Genomic DNA, 15,861 nt, shown 5'->3' with positions numbered 1-15,861 from the left:
CAAGAACACTGGAGTGGGTTGCCATTTCCTTCTCCAATGCATGAAAGTGAAAAGTGAAAGTGAAGTAGCTCAGTCGTGTCCAACTCTTAGCGACCCCATGGACTGCAGCTTACCAAGCTCCTCCATCCATGGGATTTTCTAGGCAAGAGTACTGGAGTGGGGTGCCATTGCCTTCTCTGAAGATAACCCTTAGGAACACATAATCCAATTTCATAGCTAGGTAAGTCATCCAAGGCCACACAACTGAATTCAAACCAGACTTATCTGATCATAAAATCTCCTTGGATGGGGCTCCCGGAAGCCCTTTGGATGTCCTTCTTAACCCTGATCTCAAGGAGAAAGGAGCTGAGGACAGGAAAACCTGGTTGAATACCCGCTGAGGGCAGGCAAAGTATTCTTCCTTCTCAAGGGAACACTAGCGTCCCACTGTTAGGTTCCTGAGGAGCAGGGAAGGGGTGGGTTGCTGGTCTTCTCTTGTCCTTCTCTATTGAGAGTCGTGGCTCCCCTCGCCCACCCTCCCACATGGCCCCACAGGACCAGCTGAAGCAGCTCCAGGAGATTCTGGGCAGCCTGAGTCTGCAGGAGGAGAAGACGCGAGTGTCCCAGCACCGCCTAGACCAGCAGCTCAACAGCGAGGCTCAGCGAAGCAGCAGCCTGGTGGCCCAACTACGGGCCATGGTGGCTGAGCGGGAGGCCAAGGTGCGGCAGCTGGAGCTGGAGATTGGGCAGCTCAGTGTGCAGGTGAGCAGGGCGCTGGCTCAGCCTGCTGGCTCCCAAGTCGGGCAAGTCCACCCATTACCCAGAGAAGCCTCAGCCACTTCCTCTTCTCTCCACCTGTGTTCCCTCGGGCTGCACCATCTCCTACCTTGCCCCGCTTGGGCTCCCTGCTTCCATCTGGCTCCCCGGCCCATGCTGCACACACCTTTCCTCACTGAAGTACAGATCTGATTGTCTCCCTGCTCCTTGTAAAACCTGTCTGTGGCTCCCCATCACCCTCAGCCTCACCTGGCCCTCAAGGGTCCAGGCTCCTGCCAGCTTAGCCTCTTCCTCCCCAGCTGTGGCGTTCATCCTCATGACCCAAGATGGTGGCCACAGTGCCAGCACTTTTATCCACATTCCAGGCAGCAGGATAGCAGAAGGGAAGCACACTCCTTCGTCCAGTCTGCAGGGCACCATATGACTGGCTCCTGCTGCCATCCCTCCTGCATCTTCTCTTCACTGCCCACCATCCACCACTCTGACCACATGGATGCCACTGAGCTCCCCCATGGCCCAGCTTTCTCCCCACTCTGGGCCTGTGCACATACCCAAAGCACACGACTTCCCTACCCTCCCCTTCAGCTTTGACATCTTACTAGTCCAGAGCTCCTCCAGGAAGCTCCGGGGCTCCCAGTCTATATTATAAGCCCCTCCCGGGTACTCTCCTATCTCCTGTGCATCCCCAAGCCAAACTTTTGTCACACAGTGTGATCATTTTCCTGTTTTCTCTCCCAAATTCTCCTTGAGGGGGCACCGACGGTGGTGCCTCAGTGCCTGGCCCAGGACCGAGCACACAGTAGTTAGCTGCTCAGTAAATGCCTGTCTAACGCATGAGCTCCTGAGGATGTTTTACCTTAGCAGAGGCCTGGAGGTCACAGTATCTCCACCTCACTGCTGTCCTGGCTCCAGGCACAGAAAAGAGGACTGACCTTCACCTCAGAGGTCACACCAAGCAGTTGGGGGCCGAGCACTACCCCAGACAAAAGGGCGCACATGGCGAGTTTCCTCGGGGTGGCCAGGGCTTAAGGGACGTGCCAGGTTGTTCAGGGCTCACACCAACTGTCCCGCTGTTGATGGTGGCCAGACCTCCCGTTGGGGGTCCTCAAACGTTCCTCCTTCCACTGGCCCCACCAGCCATCTGAAAGAGGGAGGGATGCGGGAAGGTGGGGGCCTGAGAAGCCCAGCCTCCCGGCCAGGCTGCCAACCCTTGCTCTTGGCTTCAGGTGTTTGGAAGGTCTTCATATCTCCAGCTGAAAAAGGCCTGAAGTCACACCTGATGTTCACCCCCGTGTGGGTGGGGCTACCCGGAGAGGTGGACCTGCCCCCTCACCTCCCCTTGGGACCTGAATGTGGCTCAGCTTCCTGGCCCGGTCACCCTCCTCTGGCTGTGAAGCGCCCTTTCTGAAGAGAGGCATTATGAGCTGTTATTATCATGCAAGCAGTGCCTTCACCCAACAGGCCTCGCTTTGCACTCCTGAAAAGAAGCCTCTTTCATATCCCCTGAAAGCCCCGAAATCAAGCCAAGGCCCCCTCCTGCCTTCTCCAGGCCTCTGAGCCAAGGCCCTGATGATGGAACCCACGTCTGTTCCCTGCAGTATCTTCGGAATAAAGGAGTAGACGAGGGCTCCAGTGGGCCCGAGGTCAGCCGGGCCTCCACCAAGCTCCCCGAGGACCCTGGCCTGACCAAGCCCCCAGCCTCAGCAGGCGATCATGCTGGCAGGCTTGGATCTTCTCGGTAAGAAAAAATGGGGTGGGGGGCTGGGTCGGGAAGTGCATCTTCATTATTCAGAAGAAAGGGCGGGAAGCCCCGGATGCAATTTTACGATGTATGTGGTGTTGTCTTTCTGATACGTGGGCCTCCCCTTCTGTCAGTCTTGCGTCTGTATGAAGGGGCCAGTGAGTTCCAGATACCATTACTTCAAGAGCGTTTGGCTGCAGCTGTCTGTAAAATTGGTTCCCAGCTGGCCTCAATTCTCACCCGCTTCTAGGATTGTCAAACAGACCTGTGTTGGACCCTTCGAGGCTCTGATGTCCCCGGGCTCTGTCTTGTTTTTAAGCAAGCTAGAGTTCTGGAAAGGAGGGCGGCAAATCCACAGGGTGGCTCTAAGGGCCAGCACTGCCCCCTCCTCCACTCCCAGGTCCCTGCTGGCCCCTGCTCCCCTCACAGCTGGGCCCAGCCTGCCTGCCCATGGTGATGAGCCCATTCTGTCTTTGCACAGCTCCGTGACCGGCCTGGGCCACACACTGGTGGAATCTTCTCTCACATGGCCTTCCCTGCCCAGTCCTCATGGGGCCTCACCCAGGTAGGAACCCAGCCCTCTCAGCACCATGCCTTCACAGGACTTCCCATCCTTGATCACTTAGCTGGTGTTACCATCCCATTACAAGGATGGGAAACTGAGGCCAGGCCACGTCTGGGGACTCTTCCCAGTTTCCATAGGGACATGGAGGGTCAGGGAGGTCCAGGGCCTTATCTAAGGTGAAAGGGCAAGTGGCTTCACAATAGGAGTCCTGGCCTAGTGTTCCTTCTGCTACCAGAGTTCACACCAGGAACCTTCCAGGGCCTAGGACCCAGAACCTTCCCTTGCCTCCTCTTGCCCATTGAGAGTCCATCTCTAGGGGGGAGAATTTCACGTCACACGGTTCCCACTTGAAGCCACTGATATCCCCTCAGCTCTCTGGCCCGCTCTTTGTTGATAGAATCAAGCCGTAGCACTCCAATGGCCCTTTGTCCTTCCTGCCAGCTCACAGACAAGGGGCTGCTTTGTCCTGCCTCACTTGTCCTGTGTACTGTCCACTGGAGCCGTGCTCCTGCTGTCAGCTCCTGCCCCCACTCCTTGGGCAGGTCAGCTCAGGTTCTGCTTGAGGCCTCTCAAGGGCCTCTGTCTCACACTCACCTTGCTGTGTGGCTCTCGGCAAATCCTGGGGGCGGTCCCCCAGGAAGTGTCTGGGGGTGGTGCTTCTGGCCTGACATCTGGCGGCACAGGCACCATGGGCTGAGGGCAGCCCTGCAGATGGCCCCTCCATCAGCCTGGGGCCACAACGGCAGTGGGGAGAGGGGTCTGACTCAGAGCCTCAAGGGCCCATGTCACACTCTCCTTACAGCACAGGGAGAACTGAGGCTCTGTCGCTCTGAAGCGGTTATCACAGTAGTGAGAGCAGGAGGATAGACAAGATGACCCCAAGGTCCCTGCCTGGCTTATGCGGCCATGACCTCTGCACTCCAAAGGGCTGCAGAAGCCAATGTGCCCCAGGCTGGCCAGACTGCTGGTTCTTAAGCTTGTGTCTTCCACAAGACACATATTTACCAAAGCCAACCACATGTGAGTCCTGCCTTCACGGAGCTCACAGTTCCCTCCCATCAGGGACAGGACAGATGTTCAGCAAGTAGGAGTGATCCCAGAGAGTGTGTCTGTCAGGGCTAGCGTGCTGGCTCAGATGCGGTGCCTGGGAGGCAGGTAGAGTGAGGGGATAACACCTTCCCCCAACATGTGAGATCACAGAGGCGACTAGAGTAGGTTTTCCTAACTCACTGTGCACACGAATCAGCTGAGGATCTGCCAGGTTAGAGCAGGTTCTGACTCCGCAGGTAGGATCCTGCAGGAAATGGGATCCCGCATTTCCAGCAAGCTCGCTGATTCAGAGACCACACTGAGCGGCAAAGCCTTCGAGTATACTTAGGAACCAGAACAGGGAGGAGCCTGCAGTCCTCAGAGTCGATCTCAACCAAGCCCTGTTCAGCGGAGGACTGGGGCCCAGAGAGGGGAGCCAGTCAGCTTCTGGGCTCCTGGCCCCAGCCCAGCCCTCCTCATGTCCTGTGGTTCTGGAAGAGCAAGTCAGCCTCACCAGGGTCTCCCTAGGAAGGGTGAGGGCAAAGGAGAGAGCAGCTTGGCACTGTACAAGCGCTCTGGGGGTGGGGGCGTGCAGAGCTCCCCTTTGGTCCCAACCCCAGCCAGCAGGTAAGGTCCAGTGGTAAGAAGGGAACCAGAGATGGGCTGGATCAGGGCTGGAGAAAACTGACTAAATTACAAAGCAGGAGTCCAGGGCCCAGGAAAGAGGACTGGGCTGAGGGTCATGCCAGGAAATACAGGAGGGCCAGGACAGGCTGACGGGGAGACAGGAGGGGCTGGGCCCAGCTGGCACTGAGAAGGGCGGCCAGGTCCCACACCACACGGGTTCCCAGGGTAGGACCACCAGGTGCCCAAGAGTCAGCTTCCAAGGCAACCATACTGATTCCAGGCCCCTACAGGGACTGGGTGGACAGAGGTGCTGATGAAACTCTAGTCCTGGTGGGGAATGGCTTTGGAGCCAGCTAAGTGAGGTCGAGAGACTTCAGCAGAGCCAGGAATGGAGGCTGAGAAGAAGCCAGCGGAAGAGGCCAGAAGGGACTGGACTGTCTTCCTTCTCTCTGGTTCCCTTTGAGGACCTGTGAATGTCCTTCCAGTCCCTCCCACCCTCACAGGGATAAGCATCTCTTCAGGTAACCCTTAACTGACCTCTGCCCCCACCCTGGTCCCCAGGTTCTTGGACTCCCCTGAACAAAAAGGCTGGCAGACTCAGGTGACGGAGTTCAAGGCCCTCTGGCAGGCTGCCGAGGTGGAGCGCGACCGGCTCACGGAGTTTGTCACCGTCCTGCAGAAACGGTAATGCCTGGAGCCAGGGACACACTCTCGTGGGCCCAGGCGGGCTGGTGGTGGGCAGCCTGACCCAGGGGCATCCCTCTTGGACAGAGGCCAGGCCGTGTCCGTGCCTGGGTCCACCCCATTGGTGAGCTTGGTTCCCATAGTGTTGGTCCCGGGCCTTCCCGGCCACATCTCATGTGCCCCCCAAGTGCCCCTGAGTCTCGGGGCCCCGTCATCACACTTGTGTTCTGCCCTGTCCTGGGACGCATGTGGCTGTGAGGTGGGAGTCTCAAGGAAGGGACTCTGAAGTAGGTACATCAGTCAAGTCAACTCACCAGTAAGAAAGATCTAGGATGAGCACGGCACTGCACTCCGTGTCTCTGCAGGCTGCGGTGGGAAGAAGTTCCAGGCGAGACTGAGGCCTGAAATAACAAAGAGGAAAAGGGTCACCGAGAGATGGGGAGCTGGGGCTTTCCTGGTTGGGGGAGGGAAGCGTGTGGCCTGAGGCAGTGGACCGGGGGTTTGGTTTCCTCTAAGGGGTTGTTGACAGATTTCTATTCGGATAAACCAGTGTTCCTCTCTCAAGTGATACTTTTGGCAAGAACTGTAGCTGCCCAGGCCAACACATGGCCCAACCATGTGACCTCCACACTGAAAAATATAAAGGATACCGCTGAGTATCTCCCTGAACAGGCCATGTCACATGTCAGTTAGGGCTCTTCGGTGACAACAGAAACCAATTCTGGCTAAGTCAAGGGAAAGGAGAGTGTGGGAAAGTGCTGGCCGTCTCCAAGTTGCAGGGCAGAAGAGGAGCCCAAGAAGGTCCAGGGATATTAGTAGCAGGAACCCTGGAGTAGTCTCTCCTGGGCCACGAGAATGATGCTGGCCCAGTGGATTTCAGTTCTTATGCCAGTGGGTCCTGGGAGAGAAGGTCTAGCTGGCCTGGGTGGCTCACATGTCAACCCTGGACAAAGGCCAGACACCCTTACTGGAAGGACCTCCAGGTGCTCACATAATGGAGGAACGCTGGGACTTTCCTGGTGGCCCAGTGCTTAAAGCTCCATGTTTCCACTGCAGGGGGCATGGGTTTGATCCCTGGTGAGGGAACTAAGATCCTGCATGCCACACACTGCAGCCAAAAAAAAAAAAAAAAAAATTAAATTAAATGGAGGAGGGGCAAACTGCCAAAGGAAAAGATGGAGTAAGTCACCAAAGGAGCTGAGGTGCTGGGACAGCGACTGCCTAAGCAGTGAGGGGGTGATCAGCTTTGTTTTCTCTTCAGTAGTATGTACACAGAGAGGATATGAATTTCAGACATGCTCAAGCAAAGGAGAAAAAGTAACATAAATTCTTTTTCTGTCACTGAAATATAATGGCTAGCACAAGCCTCCAGCCTATCCAATGGAAGAAACACACTCAGTTATGGCTTTCTTTCCCATTTTCTTTGAGCTGCACCTGAGTCTGGGGCAGTGCGTGTGTGAAGCAAGGTGACTCGGTTATCTATTGCTGCCTAACAAACCATCCCAGACCTAGTGGCCTCAAACATGATTTATTCTTTCTTACCGTTCTGTGGGTAGCCTAGGTAATTCTGCTTCACATGATGCCAGCGGGATCACTCACATGCTCCATTCAGCTAGCTCAGTAGGGGCGCCTCTGTTCTGTACGTCGCCTCCCTTTCCATGTGGTGCCTCATCTTCCAGGGCCTCTCCATGCAGGTTTGGGGTGAGGGTGGGGCAGGCGAGAGACCTAGGGTGCAACATTCAAGAGATACTCTCAGAGTCACACATGTGTGATTCTCTCTCAGCTGATAGCCAGAGCTTCTGGGGAACTGAATTTTACATTTTATTTTATTTTCATGACTTTTTATTTGAATGGCTACATGTGGACACGAGGCTGCAGACACTGTGTTGAGCAGCACAACTCCATCATATTCTACCATATCCCATGGTGTGAATATGTTACCTTTGGTCTTTCCCCTGTTGATGCACCTTTAGGTTGTTTAGTCATTTGCTTCAGCAAATAAAGTTTCAAGGAACATTCAAAATAACAAGGAACGTTGAAACTAACATTGTTAGCTGTATACTGTGTTGGCATACAGTTCTGTGTTGGTAGTTGTATTCTGTTCAAAATTGTTACCATTCTGTTCCTTCTTGAAGGCAGGGAAGAACACCGGGAAGGTGGGAAGAATGCTTCCTCCGACACCGTTCTTACACTTCCAGGTTCCCATTCTGATTTGCATGGGTCTATGTGTGTATGTGATCCTTTGCTTGGGTGAAACCTCAAAGAGTCCTGGCTGTCTAGCTAAACCTTTGGTATCACAAAAGTCTGAAATGCCATACCTCACCAAAAGAAGGACCATAGCCTCAAACTCAGTAAGAAAATAATCAGATCCTTCGGTGAAATAGCCAAATAACAAGGGCTTGAAGGCCCATAAATTCATAACAAGTATCTAGAAAATAATAAGCAATCATAATAACAAACAGAAAGCAATCACAAACTCTAAGCAAAACAAGCAAATAAGAAAGAAAATGTCCAGAATTCTTTGGTAGTCTAGTGGTCAGGACTTGGAGCTCTTCCACTGCAGAGGGCCCCAGTTCAATCTGTGGTTGGGGAACTAAGATCCCACATGCTGTGTGACATGACCAAAAAAAAAAAAAGTAATCATGAGTATACTGCCTCTTGAGTGTCCTAATGTAACCCCCTGTGGTAGACAGGATTATGTTCCCTGTGTCCTTCACCCCCACTCTTGTGCCTGTGAATACTTTATGTTATATGGCAAAAGAGACTTTGCAGATGTAATAATCATCATGGACCCTGAAACAGGGAGATTATCCTGGATTACACAATCTAATCACTTGAACCCTTAAAAGCAGAGAAATTTCTCCATCTGGGGTCAGTCAGAGAGGTACTACAGAAAAAGTCAGAGACAGCATGAAAAGGGTATCCGGCTGGCTTTGCAGATGGAGAGGGCCCAGTAGTCTCTAAAAGCTGAAAGTCACCCAGACAACAAACCAACAGGAAACAGGGATTTGAGTCCTTCAACTGGAACTGAAGCCTTCCAACAACGTGGACAAGCCTAGAAGCAGATTCTCTCCTAGAAACTCCAGGTAAGAGCCCAGGTCAGCCAACACCTTGATTTTGGCTTATAAAACCTGGAGCAGAGAAACCAACAGGACCTGCTAAACTTCTGACTTACAGAACCATGGGGCGATAAATCTGCATTGTTTTAAGCTAAGTCTGTGGTAATTTGTTACAGCAGCAATAGAAAACAAATATGCTACCTAACATTCATTCAGCCCCCAATAATGGTAATATAACTACATTGGGAGGTGTTGAGGTGATTCTGTTTGGTAAGGAGAAAGTATTAAAATAAAACTAAAATCTCATGTTGCATAAGATATACACATAAGATTATATTTAAGCCTTAAAAAATAGCAGCATAAGCATCTGTAGAAATATGGCAGTAGTGAAAGGAACAGCTAAAAGCGATATAAGTAGTTGCTTCTGGAGAGCAGGAATTGGGAGTGAGGAGGGGTGGGAAGAGGCTGCATTTTATTTTTTCACCTTAAGGCTTAGAGAGAACTATATGGTTTTTAAATGCACATATCTATGTTACTGCAATAAAAATAAGGAAGAACGGAGCCCGTGCCCTCCGGTGTAAGATGTGCCCAGCTCTCTGAGAGTCTGAGCAGGTGCCAGGGAGTATGGTGGCCCTTGTTCTCTCATCACCAGGGTGGAGGAGAGGAACAGCAGGCTTCTGGAGTCAGAGAGGAGGCTGCAGGAAGAGCGGCACCGCGCCGTGGTGCTGGAGCAGCACCTGGAGAAGATGCGCCTGGAGCCGGGCAGGATGTCAGCCTCTCAGAGAGCAGCCCCCAGGAGCAAAACAGGTAGGGCTGGGGGTGGGACCGGCCCAGGGCCACATGGGTGACGGTGCTCTGGGGCTCCTGGTTCTGACTGGGGGGCCGGGGGAGAGCACACGCAGCAGCAGAGGCAGGCTGAGCTCCACCCTGGTGGAGGGGCTGCTGCCTGGCTTTGCCCTCTGTCCTGAGCCCCTTAGCTTCCAAGGGCAGGACCCTAAGGTTCCGCAAGTCACTTCTGCTTTCATCCCATTGGCCAGATCCTAGTCACATGACCACACCAGCTGCAGAAAGAGGGCAGTTTAGGTGTCCTAAACTAAAAGTTCAGTTCTATGGCTCTAACACAGTGGTTCTTAAGGTACAGTCTCTGGACCACAGGTGGCAGCATCTTGTGGGGTGGTGGGGGTGCGAGATGCCAGAGCCAGAAGCCATTTTTGGGGAGGGAGAATCTTCAGTGTGGAGATGATGGGTCTGCCTCTCTCTGATATCTCTATCCCAACCCCTCCGGGTTCTGGCGTGGACGGTTGTCCCCACTTCCCTGCCTCTCAACACCCCAGTACCCCTCCCCCAGCCAAGGACACTTAGATCTTTTTTCCCAGGGCAGGTGAGATCAGAATACTGTAGGACGTGCCAGAAGTAGGGCACGGAGAAGGAGTAAAGCCCTTTTCCCTCCAGCAGAGCCAAGACTCCACGGGCCTTCCAGGAGCTGCTGAGAGTACAGGCTGGGGAAGGACTATAGGGCTTAGCTCTGCAGAGCTCTCAGATCAGGTCCCTTAGGGATATAGTGTCTCCAGACCTTGGACTTACTCCTGCCAGGCAGCCAAGCTCCCAACTAGGGAGGGCTAAGCCACAGTAAGAAAAACTACTTTGGCACTGCCTGGACAAGGAAGGGGCAACTGCCTGGAGAGAAAGGGACCGTGTGGCTTCTGTGCATGCTGCTTGTGACCTGGGAAATGCACCACCCCTCTGGGGGGCACAGCACACCCCTTCACCTATACAATAGGAAGCCTGATTGCGAAATGTGGTCCCTTGTGGCAGTTCCATGCCAGTGGGGAAAAGAACCATAAACAAACCAGCAAAGGATGGTAGGTCAGATAGAGGCAGGTGCTGTGGCTCATAGCAGAGGAAGGGGACAGGAGGTACGGAGAGCAGCTGATTTCTGTGGAGCAGTCACCCTAACTGATGAGCTGACATCTGAGCAAAGACAGCAGAAGGGGGTGGGGATGTGGCATAGATACCAGAGGGAAGAACAAGTGCAAAGGCCCTGAGGTGGGTACATGGCTGGAGGCTTGGAGGCAGTGAGACTGGAGCATGGGGAGGGGAATATGAAGTCAGGTAGGGAAGTCATGAAGTGCTGAGGTGGTGGTTCCATCACACAGGCCTTGAGGGCCAGACGTGCATTCACTGTGGCCTCACAGAGCTCTGGAGGCAAGAACTATTCTCCTCATGAAACAGGTGAGGAGATCAGCTCAGAGAGGTTGACAGTTTACCTGGGGCCACACAGCAGGAAGTAAAAGCCAGGGCTGCTGATGTCAGGTGACTTACCCTGCACCAGGCCGCCCCTGAGGTCTTATTCAGCACAGAGGTTTTCTGATACTGTGATAGTACTGGAGTTCCCCACTGGGTGGGCTCTGATTTCTTTTTCTGAGCACTCTTTGTCCCCTGGACTCAGCCACCCTGGATCCCCTATATGTATGGATAGAGCTGGAGGTGAGGGGCCCAATGGTAAGAGAGCATCAGGTCCGATGACTGCTCAACTCAGACCCAACCTGCAGGCCAGACCTGACTTCCAGGCCCAGCTGACTTCCAGAAACTTGTAAAATGCAAATATGGAAACATTAACAAGAGGAGCCATCTCAGTACAAAGCAGGGCCTGGAGGGAGGCAGCCTATAACCTGAAGGACGTATAATGTTTCAAAAAGTGGAAAAGCAGGAAGTGGACAGTTGGGGGTTGGGCGGGGGGAAGTGCTAATACAGAGCCATGGCCTGATCACAAAAAGTGGCCACTGCTGCCCCACAGGTCTGCCTGCCTCTAACACCAGGCACCACCCAAGCGAAAGTGAGAGGAAGGACCCATCTTCCGCCCAGCTCTCCAGTGTGCCCATGGAATCCCAGATGGAGGAGCTGACCACCAGGTGCTCCCTGCCCCTTTTTCTGAAAAGGGTGATGTTGCATGGGTGGAGGTGCCCTGACAGGCAGAGGGATCACATCGCTCCCCCCGTGACTTCTATTTGCTCAGAAGGCTGGTCCTGCAGGGTCCTGGGTTCTAAGCCTGCCATTCAGTGGCCGGCCATCAGGGGGCAGAGAGACCCAACCGTGACTAAAGATCTCATGGTCTCAAGAAAAGCTTTATCATGTGTGGGTTACTGAACCCACTTTTCTCATTCACTTAAACTTTTTAAGGTCAAATGCCGTGGTGGGAAAGGAAGGAAGGGGAACCTCTATAAATTAGTACGCATGCCTTGAGGCAGTCAACATTTGGGGAACTACCAGATACTAGGCCCAGCAGCTCAGAGTGGGCCCAGAGAGGAATCCCAGATGGTATTATTCCCTGAGGGTCCCTGAGAGGAGGGGACTGGTCAGAGAGTAGCCTGAGTGTGAAGAGCAGCTGTGCTGGCAGCCCCAGGGCCCTTCGCAAACATGCACACATGCTCACACGTGCCAGCTCAGCCCTGCTGAGCCCTCTCTCTGTGTGGTCCAGGTTGGCCATCCAGGTGGAGGAGAATGAAATGCTGAAGGCTGCCCTAGGCAACGCTCTGCAGGGAAAGGAGGAGGACTTCCGAATGTACCATGAGACCCTGGACCAGGTGAAAGGGGTTTTCCTGCAGGCCCTGCGGCAGCAGAAAGCAGACAAGCACTAGGAGGGCAGCCCCGTCAGCCTGGCTGGACAGGGCAGCCTTAGGCCTTGAGAGAACAAGGCTCCATCTGAGGACTCCATCTGCTCCTGGAAGCCAACCTGAAACAGCCAGCTGGGCCCCTTCTCTCAGAAGAGGTGCTTCAAAGGCGACCAGAGCCAATATCCCATGGCAGGAGGGCAATATCCCCGGGCATGCTTAGCCACAGCAGGGAAGGAGACCGACACCCTGTCAGCATCAGCAAGAGCTCTGGGATGAGACGCCAGCTGCGGACGAACAGATGCAGTCCCTTGGGCAGGTGCTCACTGCCCCTGTCCCCTGCAGGGGACCCTGCAGACCCACAGGGCTCCACACGTGCAGGAGGATGCAGAGGGCTCTGGGCTGGGAGCATCCCCCAGCCACCCAGCCACACTCCATCCCCCTCACCAGAGCATCCTCATAGCCCCAGGCCAATCCTAGGCCATGGGCCCATCTGTGGGCATCCCTCCCTCTGCAGATTCGGGGGGCACTATGGTCCTAGCCATCTTGCCGACCCACACCTTAGGGCTCTTCCTTAGATTCAGACCCTCAGGTTTGTAATAATAATGATTATTTTCACGATCACTGCAGATCCCAGTGAGTGGGCATCTACTGTGTAAACCTGACCCCCATCAAGATCTCCAATAACCCAAGGGATTGTCACCCTATTTTACAGATGGAGAAACTGAGGCTCATGGAAAGACACAGAACTAATATTTAACCCTGGCCTGCAGGCCTCCAAAAGCCGTGGCCTCCAGTTGAGCAGATTACCCAGGGTGGGCATGCTACCCACTACTGGGCAGCTCTGCCCCCCACCAGCTATTCCAACAGGCACCTCTTTTTGCTGGTGGGCACTGGCAGCAGAGGGCAGAGGTGACGCCAGCAAGAGGACTTTGAGGCAGTGGGTCCAGGCAAAGGAATAGTATACCTCCCTCCCCATGGCACAGGGCTGAGCTGGGAGGGCTGCTGCAGGAGAGCTCCAGGCCCCTCCGTGACTGCCAAAGGGTCAGCCCCTCCGCTGCAGTTACTGTCATGGGGAGGGGTGGCTCCATGGAGGGTAGCCACATCTCTGCTCACACGGGCCCACACAAAGACACAGACACACACAAATCCCGAGACTTGGGAGCATGAATCATATGTATACACATATGCCAACAGATGGTGCTGACGCCACACTCACAGGTCCTGCCTGGCTGTTTCCCTTCAAGTGGCATCAGAGAAAAACTTCCTTCCCAGGAAACCTGAGGGGCCCTTCATCCTGATTGCCTTCACTACTCTTGCTGAGGTCTCTAGACCTGTCACTCCATGCAGGGTCGGGGCTCCAAGTAGGGGGCCAGCATGGACTCCCTCCTCAGCCCCATCCCTGAAGAAGAGCTCCAACACGCAGGGTCCAGGAAGCTGTGGATGGCTTTCCCTGAGGAGGCGGTTTTCACAGTATGTACGCCGCCCGTGTGAGTCACTACACAAGTAACACAAGTGACTGGTCTTCTCTAGCAGGAAGGTACATCTACCTCTAAACACACACACATAATTGGAGGGGCCAGCTTAGAGGTCTGCTCCACTCCCCCAGCAGAATCCCTCTTCAGGACTCACTGAATTAAAAGGTGCCAAGTGCTGGCACAGTGGATGGCACACAGTAAGCACTCAATAAATCTCAGCCCTCAGTATCTCCTCTATTAGTTCTACAAATACTTGTCGAGCAGCTCCACTGCCCCAGGTAAGGGGGCGCTGGGCAAGGTAGACTCGGCCCCTGAGATCCTAGAAGTCCCAGACCAGCTGGGGAGACAGGTGCCCAGGCCACCATGTACTCAGCCAGCTGGCCATCAAGTAGTCATTGCATGCCAACAGCATGCCAGCCTCTCCAGGCCTGTTAGGGACCCAGAGGTGAGCCTGACTTGTTGCTGCTGCCTTTAGAGAGCCGCTGGTCTGGTCAAAGAGGCGTGGGAAATGGAGGGCCCTGATGGGGCAGGAAGAGGTGGGGTGGGATGTGGGGAGACAGAGACAGAAAACCGCACCTCAGAGCCTCCCACCATCTCTCTAGCTTCCAGGCTCATTGCCCAGGTCTGAGTGGGGCGGGGGCCATCCTTTTACTCTCCCTGAGGTATGGATGGGAGAGGGTGGAAAGGGAAGGCCCAGGAGAAGAAAGTGTTGTCAAAAGGGACAAGGACGGGGCCCTGAAGGATCCCAGGTGGGCCAGGTGGGGAGTGGGACAACCTGGTCTGTCCAGGTGAGTGCCCTTGGCCCCTCCTGAGCAGCAGTGCCTGTCCCTGAGGAGGACCTCCCCAGCCCTCAGGCAAGTGGGTAGCCGGTGGGCTGGACTTTTCTCCCACAGATGGGAACACTGAGGTCCCTGCCCAGAGCCACATGGTGATGGGAATAGGAGACAGGTGCCCGGAGAGTGCAACAAACAAAGAGGCCGAGGATGGAGAGGCCTCATGTGAGGACTGTCCGTGGCCGCACCGTGGGCTGTGGGCCTGGGTGCTCAGGTTCCATCACTGACAGGTGAGACCTGGCTGAGTCACGGGTGTGGCTTGGCCACTGTCCCTGTGGGGGCCTCTGGGGCACCAGAGCTGAGCTGAATAAGGTTGCATCTGGCTCAGGCTGATTCAAGCCCTAGACACATCCCACTGTCCCTGGCCCTCCGGAGGACTCCTCTGGGCCCCCATACCCCATACAAAGAAGCGTTTGCCCACCCGCTCCATCTTCACAGGCAGTGCCTGCACATACACCCTATCTCCTACAGTCCCTGAGCCTTACACACACACATACGCACACGCCATAAACAACATACCACACACACACACTTTCCCCAAATTTTTACTATGAGCAGCAACCAGAAACAAATAAAAAGGACTCTGACACTTGAGAGAGTTGGCTCCCTGCCCATCTTTCCCAGTGGCCCTTGCTGATCCCAGGCCAGTCACTTCCTGCCCCTCGTTTTGTGGGTGCCAGGCACCCTCCCCTTGGCACCCCTCATGCAGGGAGGAGCTGGCCTCAGGCTGTCTAACCTGAGGTCCAAGAGGCCTCCCTAGCCCTCCACCCACCTGCCGTCCACCCCATCAAGCTGCCGACAGATTCCACTGTGTGGGGCTTGCCTGGTGGACCTGCTATGTGTGAGTGCTGCCTGTCTGGGCCTCTGGAGTGAGCGAGGGGTCTCCACCTCTCTTAACAGCTTCTCTCTATGAGCAGTCCAGTGAGCCAGCCCTGGCCATGGAGGGAGTCATCGAATCCCCCCAGGAACCCAGTGAGGTCAGGCCCGGCAGGGTGCCCACTTACAGAGGAGCACCTGAGGCTCAGAGAAGTGGATCTCCAGCAAGGCAGAGCTCAGGCTCAAGTCGGGCCGGCTGCACCTGGCTTCTGAATGGTGAAGCCAGACCACCCCATCTGCTTCCCAGAGTCGTTCTCTTTGAGCCTCACAAGGGCACCAGCTGGATGGCTGGCCCAGGCTTGTCTCAGCCAGCATGGGTGTGGGTGTGCTGGGTTCCTGCCCCTGCAGGGCAACCAGTTCCAGAAGCTTATGCAGTTGACCCAACAGCTGATTCTAACCTCCTCATACGTCAGTTTCCTTTTCTGTCAACTAGGAAAGATGGTAACCACCCCTTCCCTAGGTATTGTGGTGACATTAAAAAGAGTTAATCCTTGTACGGTCTTACAACCATGCCTGGCTACTGTGATTAACTCGTTTCTCCTCTAACCATCACTGCCTCTGCCTCAGGACTCTGCTCAGGCGTCCCACCTCCTCCAGGAAGC

General features: G+C 54.7%; 2 protein-coding genes across 4 annotated transcripts in view; one reads left to right on the top strand and one right to left on the bottom strand.

The window, feature by feature from the left end:
- The window catches only part of CCDC13 (coiled-coil domain containing 13), a 32,673-nt gene extending 20,574 nt beyond the window's left edge, over positions 1-12,099 (top strand). Inside the window, exons 10-16 of the mRNA XM_055557161.1 lie at positions 535-741; positions 2,355-2,494; positions 2,979-3,062; positions 5,280-5,402; positions 9,114-9,268; positions 11,259-11,373; positions 11,940-12,099. Coding sequence (XP_055413136.1) covers positions 535-741; positions 2,355-2,494; positions 2,979-3,062; positions 5,280-5,402; positions 9,114-9,268; positions 11,259-11,373; positions 11,940-12,099 — 984 coding nt within the window. The remainder of the gene's footprint in view (positions 1-534; positions 742-2,354; positions 2,495-2,978; positions 3,063-5,279; positions 5,403-9,113; positions 9,269-11,258; positions 11,374-11,939) is intronic.
- Positions 1-15,861, bottom strand: part of LOC129634824 (atypical chemokine receptor 2-like) — a 139,858-nt gene that overhangs the window by 121,204 nt on the left and 2,793 nt on the right. For 2 of the 3 annotated variants that reach the window (XR_008705922.1, XR_008705923.1), the window contains exons 2-3: positions 6,945-7,127; positions 5,717-5,803 (exon numbers count right to left, since the gene is read on the bottom strand). The gene's annotated coding sequence lies outside the window, so the exon portion shown is untranslated. Of the gene's footprint in view, positions 1-1,612; positions 1,898-5,716; positions 5,804-6,944; positions 7,128-15,861 lie in introns of all 3 variants that reach the window. The other variant, XM_055557154.1, reaches the window with a different exon arrangement.

This window comes from Bubalus kerabau, chromosome 20 (assembly GCF_029407905.1).
Source record: "Bubalus kerabau isolate K-KA32 ecotype Philippines breed swamp buffalo chromosome 20, PCC_UOA_SB_1v2, whole genome shotgun sequence".
Taxonomy (NCBI): Eukaryota; Metazoa; Chordata; class Mammalia; order Artiodactyla; family Bovidae; genus Bubalus; species Bubalus kerabau.
The sequence above is the reverse complement of the archived record's forward strand: the minus strand, read 5'-3'. Positions and strand labels throughout refer to the sequence as shown.